This window comes from Hipposideros armiger, unplaced genomic scaffold (assembly GCF_001890085.2).
Source record: "Hipposideros armiger isolate ML-2016 unplaced genomic scaffold, ASM189008v1 scaffold_229, whole genome shotgun sequence".
NCBI lineage: Eukaryota > Metazoa > Chordata > Mammalia > Chiroptera > Hipposideridae > Hipposideros > Hipposideros armiger.
Genome location: NW_017731579.1, coordinates 1861639 through 1869356, shown reverse-complemented (window position 1 = coordinate 1869356; position 7718 = coordinate 1861639). Strand labels below are relative to the sequence as shown.

Sequence of the window (7718 nt, the reverse complement as noted above, 5' to 3'; positions counted from 1 at the left end):
AAGGAGGCCCAGAAAATTCTACAGGTTCCTCACGTGGATAAAGATGAACATGGTGTTTTACCAATGTGACAAAGCTGTCACTTCTTAATTTCAATACTTTCAAGTATTCAACCTCAAAAAGTTGCTTCCATAATATGGGTTTGGCTCTATCACTCGTAGGCAGACAGAAGAGTTTAAAATGCAGGCTTTTAGAGTTAACTACCTAGGTTTGAATCTCTGCCCTACCACTGTGACCCGAGTGTATGACCATATATATGAACTTATCTGTGTATCCTAGTTTTCTGTAACTATAAAACAAGAATACTTATTTCATACATGTAAAAAGCTCTTAACAAGGTAAACGAGCAGTAACCACAGCCAAAATTACTTGGTACATATAAAACTACTTAGCTACACCTCTCCTGAGAATCAATTTTTTTTAGTTTGAAATCCATTCAAATTTATGAATATAAATTTTCCATCTATACCAAAGATAAATCTTGATTAAATTGTTAAACTTTGTCAAGCTGTTAAAATACACTGTTAAATAACATAGCAATCCAAATTATCAAGTATCTTTTGCCACGATCATTTTACCTTTATCATTCTTCATCTTTTTGTTTTTCACTAAAGAAATGTGATGATGCTCTTTTCACTCAAGTAATTAATTTTGTCTCTAATGCTTCCAGGTTTTAATTTAACTGACTCTCTAAAACTTGGAATAGCATGACCTCAGAGTTACTCTTGCACTTGCTTGTGAAAGCCTTTGACTTCTTTCATAAAGGAAGTCCTCTCTAATTCTGCCAAATGATTTTAACAGTAAGGAATTACCCGCTAATATCTGGGTCTTCTCAAAGCTAAAAGGAGAGTGGATAAAGTGTTAGCAGTCTTAAGTCTCCACCTCCTGGAGAAATAAAAAGTAGTCATTACACTTCTTTTTCTTTTTGGAGAGCTATAAGGAAACCATGCATAATCGTACCGACAGAAGCAGTAAAGGTGTTCTACGCATAATGAAATACAGGTTAATGCTACGGAGGTTTTCTGCCTTACGAGATGTTACAATCTGACTTTTGCTTCTTTTTGAGGAGGCATTTTTGATTGTCCCCTCAGATACATCGTTTTAATCTCAGATAATCGTTTTAATCTCAGATACATCATTTTAATCCAAAAATGAGGTCACATACTACCAGTCTTATTCTTGGTTTCTTTAGTAGTAACTTCTGTGTAAACTGGATGATAAAACGGAAAGGAACTACATTCTCTTGTTTAAAGACTAGATGGAGAAAGAATCTGGAGAAATGACTTTAAGGAAATAAATATAAGATACAGAGTGAATTACAGTGTTAGATGAGAAGATGAAAATAAAAGGCACAAACTGAACTGACATAACGAAGAAAAACAAAACTAGCAAATGTTGAAAAATTCTATATGTGGACTAAGAAGGAATAGTTTAATAGTTTAATGATTTAATGAAATACTGTTTGAGTTACATTGAGTAGTGACAGCATAAAACATTTTTAATACTAAGGGGACTGCCATATCTAGGATTTCAAATCATTATAAACCAGATACTTAAACAAGCTCTGAAATCATCAAACATCTATAAAATGAGGTAAATAACAGCACTTACTTTATTTAAAGGGTGCATAAGCATAAAGCATTTGGAATTGTAGCTGTCACAGAGTAAGCATTCAATAAATATTCACTAGTGGTGGTATTATCACCTGCAAACCAATTGATATCTTTAGAGTTCAGATTCTTATCTAGAAGAAAGGAACATAAATACATACTTTGATCCTTGAGGATCAAATCCACTTTTATCAAAATCATGGCTTATTAATAAAGTGATTCTCAAAATGAAGAAAAATCACTCTAAATTCATGTAATAAAATGGATACAACTAATGACTAACATGGAAAAACTGATTGTTCTACTAGCAGTGATGCAACTTGCTGTCAGTTTCCAGGAAGCATTAACGAGGTATCAACACAGTTATGTATGCCTTCCACTGTCTTACTTTGTTCACATGTCTTTTGACTTTGAAATTTTACTAAGAGTTATTTTTCGAAAGAAAAATCAGTTGGTAAACATGGAATATAAAATACCAATCATTTATATTTGCATTTTCTGGGCTGGGCTATTCCTATGGATTTACAGTCCAAAAACAGGGCCTTAGTATTTGTGGCTTGCAATAAACCAGCACTTTTAAAATACCATAAGTACTAAAATAAATTATCCTACAAGCTCTTACTATCTGTTTGATGTGTTATTTCTATAAAACTATATAAAAAGGAGCTTATGAACACTGATAAACAATTAAAATCCAAAATCTCAACAATAAATGATCCCTATTTATTTTGTTTAAATGTACTACTGGATCAAAATAACATTTTATACATTTAGTTTATCACCTATTAATCTTTAAACATATTTTAATTTCCAAAAGCAAGATATGATAGAAATGTAGAAAACCTTAATATCTAAACTGAAGAGCCACAAGAAACAAGTAGAGGGTAAAATGATAGAACTGTGCCACTAAAATAAAACTGACGCCATTTAAAGAAAATAAAAAAAGTCAACTTTTTTCTTTTTAAAGTGAAACTACATGTTAAAATGCATCTTTAAAATAAGAGGGAGTGTAGTACAGTGATTTTAAATCCCGAATTCAAGTCCCAGATTACTAGGGCTCAAATCCAATATATATCACTGTGTGAACACCTCTTTGAGCCTAGGACTCTTATTGTGCCAAATGTGAATTATAGTACATTCACATTCTAGTGCCCTAGAACTGTGGTGATAAGTAAATAAGTTAACGTACGTAAGTACTTAAAATAGTACCTAGCACAGTGTTTTAAAATGTAATATTATAGGTCATGGCCTGACAGACTAACTTTTATTATACTTATGTGCAAGCAAGATTAATAGCTGTCACAAAACAATTTTGTAAGACCATTTATTTAATACCTAGTATGTGCTAATGGGAAAATGGTACGGTTTAGAAAAATGTAAAGCCTGACTGTCACTGAAAAGATAAATAAAAGCACTGACTAAAGCTCTGGTCATCTTGGCCAAACAGGGTACTTGGATTCACTAACAACTTAGAAATGATTTAAAAATTTATGAAAAGGCTTAAATTAGAAAAAAAGTGTTTTTCTAAATTTTAAGCAACTAAACTGTGAGAAATACACTTTAATGTCACTATTTCTGTCCTTAGTTTTACCAATTTACCAACACTGAAAAACAGTTTTGCTTTCTGGTTTCATTTCCTGGAAATGATGTAAGTATACCTTCCTTTAGTGGCAAACACTTTGGCACAACTAAAATTAATTAACAGTAACAGTAATTTAAAAACTTCTTTAGGAAATATATACTAAACAATTTGAGTTCATAGTGATTAACAGTGTCCCTTTACATTATTAACTGATTTGTGATTATAAGGTTATTTTTTGTTAGTGTGAATCAAAGTTGTATAAACATAAGGGATCATATAAAATAAAGCCTCAAAGATTTCTAAGAAAAGAGCAGGAATGGAAAAAAGGCTCTAAAACTGAAATCAATGTCTTCTATCTAAAAACCTCATTGATCTGATGCACTTTTATAAGCAATTTATTGAAACAAAATATCATACACATTTTAAATGACTAAATAAAAATTAAAGTTACTCTCAGAAGCTACCTTAAACCTATTGAGTTACTAGGGTTTATACATAAATGACATGCAGAATTTAATTTGTAAAGTTGGCTGTGTGGTATCATTGAACATACTTGCACATAAAAATTAGTGAAAATAATTGGTAAATGACATTTAATAAAAATGGGGAAATAAAGCAGAGATTTTCATGATTTAGACTTATCTGTTTATTTACTCATAATAGGACTATTTTAAAAGAAATCTCCAAAAAAAGTATTCCATAACCCACAACTTGTCTTTGTAACTCATTTAATTACCATCCCCTCAGTGAGGTTCCTCCATCCCTAATATACTTACACTTACTGTACTTTAAACACATTTTCCTTTTGCCTCAGCAGGAGAAACCATCATGTATTTGAAGATGAAGTTATCTTTTATCCTAAGCTAAACAATTCTAGGTCTTTTATCCTTTTCCTGTACTTCCTAAAATCTAACAATCTTGTTCATGGTTTTCTGAATCTCTCCTTGATGCTGAAATACAGAAACAGCATTAGGAGATGACTGCTTTCCTCCTTCCAGTGCATATCAGTGTTACTTTCATACCTTACCTTTTTAAGAGGTATAACTCTCGCATCAATTTTGACTTTTGTGACTGTAAAGTTTAGTACCAAGCATATCATAAACTTTGTTTCTCCTCATCTCAGACTTGTGTAACTTATTTTCATCTCTAGAAAGTCAGTTTGCAGATAAAAATCACTGACTATTTAAAAATAAACAAAAACTCTAGTATCCATGCAGAATCAAATTTTTATCCTTGTCCAGGAGTTAAGAGTTAGTTACCAGAGTACTACAAGACAGTCCTATCTGCAAAGTACACACAATCTAATTAATGAAATTTATTCATCTTAATACATGTGAGTATAACATCAAACACCAGTATTAAACTTTCAAGAATAAACTTATGGTACACCTACCATTTTTTCTCAATAGTCCAGTCTTTTCAAGATTGTTATATACATATACCAAGAAAATGTTCCATTTGCATATGGCCAATTTTAGCTATAAAATTAGACAGGATTTGTCCAAATACCCATTAATGATTAATCCAAAGATTAAAAGAAAATTAAAAAGAGAAATAATTTTTAACGAGTTAAGAACTCATTTTTAATGAGTCCTAATGAGTTCCAAAAACATAAGCACAAGTAACAAATGAATAAATATCTTTACCAGTTCTGTACTTATGAATACATTATCAAATTTGTACTTATCAAATTATTCTCCTTAAAACTCTGAATCAAACTTTTGCTAAAACAAAACAACAAAACAAACTTTTGCTTTACATTATTTCCTCTTTTGACAGGTTTACCTGCTAATTGCAAGTAAACTAGCTCACATATTAAACCAAAGTGGTCTCTGCAACTCCTCAGGACCATCTTGCTCCTGCATTTTTCTTCTCCTTAAAATAAGCAGGGAAATCAATGTGAGAATAAAAATTCTACTGTTACCTAAATATCTGGGTTTCAGTTTCCTTTTCCTCAAAATGAAAGCAACAAAATGACTCAAATTTATGAATTTCCTGTATTTCCTCTTTTAAATGATTTGTAGTAACCTTGTCAAAAAGCAAAGACACTTTCATTTGAAAAATACCAAACTTTAAAAAAGTTTAATGCCCACAATAAACATACTGCTCCTATCATCCTGTAGTGTCAACAATCCAATTATTACTCATTATACCAAAAACATAACAATGTTAAAGAGAATATCATATAAAAAATCCATATTTTAACTTATAGATTTCTATTTTATGAAAATTCACATTTATCTTTCTATGAGGTGGTAATAGGCTAGGTGAAATAAGAATTTTTAAGTGTTCTTCAACAAATAGGAAGCAAGAATTGATTTCATCTTTATCAATCCATAGGCCAAGGTAAACACGTGTCCTACGAAATATCCAATTTCCCCACTGTAATAAACACCTAAGGAACACTCCAATATGAACAATAACAATTATTAAATCATATTTTTGCTCTAATGCAACAAGTATATGTTTATGCCCTTGGAGATTATCATAGTATGTAGCTATGTAACAAGTAGGAAAAAAGTATCAAGACATAGATAAGATACTTAAATTCAAGTCCCAAGTCTGCCATCTAGCTACCAGCTTACTTGAAAATGATCCTAAAAAAAAAAGAAAATGATCCTAACCACCACACCATTTTATCAGAATTAACGGCGACAAGAAGGCAACTAAAATTTAATGTTATCTCACAAATAGAAAATCTTTTAAATATTTCATTGAATCAAGATAAAACCAAAACCCCCATAATGAAATTATTATTGTCCATTTCATAGATGAAGATACTGAGGTGCAATGATTAAAATTAACTTTCCTCAAAGTCATACTGCAAGTTAAATGGTGGAACAGTGACTTAATTCAGGTCTAAATCTCACGCTCCTTCCACTAACCCATATTGGGGTATATGAAAAAAAGCTCTGTAAATTATATACCACTGTTATGGTGATCATGGGAAGTGAAAATAATTTTTATGATAATAAAGAGGCACATTATCCTTCCTAATAAACAGAGCACTTTATGTTACACATTCATACATTCAAGTTATTCTGGATGCCACTTGATATGGCCGACAAGTATTAAAATCTCCACATACTTCCTCCAGTATTTCAAGTATTTCCTTTGATATCTTATAAGTTTGTATATTAGCAAGTGACTTAAGCCTCAAGTGGACTTATCTACTTTTTGCAGGCCTACGTTATCCTTCAAACAGGAGGGAAGGGCTGCACTTCTAAGAAACGCTGCCGGTTTCCACCAAGCCTCTACTACAGCACAAGACCACGTGGTATCTCACAAGCCTAAGGTTTCCTACTCCTTCGTCTCCCTCCTATTGACAAGGAACTGGAAACTAAGGTTTCCTTCTCTTAAGTGGCTCCTTGATACATGCCACCTGTGTAGTACGAACCGCAAACACCCTGCAGCCTGCCTCCCGGAAGAATACAAGCATCGGAATAATAGGGAACTTGGATGCCGACAATGCCGGGAAAGGAAATGACTGGAGAAGTAAAGCGGGTGAAATAGTGATAAGCTGCGGGACCAGGACCTGTCAAACATTAAGAAATTCACGCGGAACCGCTGTAACCTATCGTTGGGGAAAGGCCTTAGGTGGGAGCGGCACTACGGAAGGAAGGAGGACGAAGAGAACTACACGAGCCGCCGCTGCCGTTCCCTGGAAGCCTCTCGGCCTGTCTCGAGAAGCCACGGGCCCTGACCCTCATCTTGGGTCCAATCTCTGCCCCAACATTTCCGGAACGGCCAAAATCCTGCTGCCCAGGGCGGCCGAAGCAGGACCTGCCCGCACCTGTCACTAGCGAAACACACCAGTCCGCAGTTCCTGCCCAGTTCTCCACCATCCTCGAGCAATCGCGGCCACCTCAACCCTTTTCCCTCACCAGGTGTCCCCTTTCCGGAGCGAGGTTTTGAGCAGCGTCGCGATGTCAGCCCGCTGGATGTCCAGATCCGCCGCTCCGCCTTCCGCCATCTTCTTCCACTAGCGGCAGCGGAGGCGGCAGCGACGGCGGCGGCACGCCCCGGAGCATTGTGGGAATGGCGTCCCGCGGCCCCGCCCAGTCAGCAGGTCGAAACCAAAAGAGATGTAAAGAAGGGGTGGGGGGTGCGCCTCCGTACAAGAGTTGGCCCTGGGGGGGAACTGAGAGCACTGCCGCAGTCTGCTGCCCCCCATCGGCCCTCGCTCGAGCAGCACCTCGCCTTGGCTTCCTCCGGCCCCGGGACTGCCGGGCTTTAACTGCCCTCGATGGGGTCTCGGTCCTCTCTGGCTTGAGCGGTGCCACCGCCCCGTCCATCCTTGACTTCTGCCTTCTCCTCCCTCTTTCCCACAGACGCCTGGAAACCCATATTTGCGCATTCATTCAATCTTGAGGGAAGGGTAGGTTAGGGTGGGGTGGGGGCGTGGGGACGACTACGATATGGCAGAAATGTTAACAGCTCCGTGATTAGTCATTTCGTTGCCAGTCACAGAACCCAAGCTCGATTTGGCTCAAACAAAGAACAATCCGAAACCGTACGTTTGGCCGCA

The 7718-nt window shown here is 35.9% G+C and overlaps 1 protein-coding gene across 2 annotated transcripts in view; it reads right to left on the bottom strand.

Moving 5' to 3' along the window:
- USP15 (ubiquitin specific peptidase 15) overlaps positions 1-7216 on the bottom strand; it is a 129176-nt gene extending 121960 nt beyond the window's left edge. Inside the window, exon 1 of one of the 2 annotated variants that reach the window (XM_019654745.1) lies at positions 7075-7216. In XM_019654745.1, coding sequence (XP_019510290.1) covers positions 7075-7163 — 89 coding nt within the window. In that variant the 5' untranslated portion in view covers positions 7164-7216. The remainder of the gene's footprint in view (positions 1-7074) is intronic. The other variant, XM_019654746.1, reaches the window with a different exon arrangement.
- Positions 7217-7718: the final 502 nt, after the last annotated feature.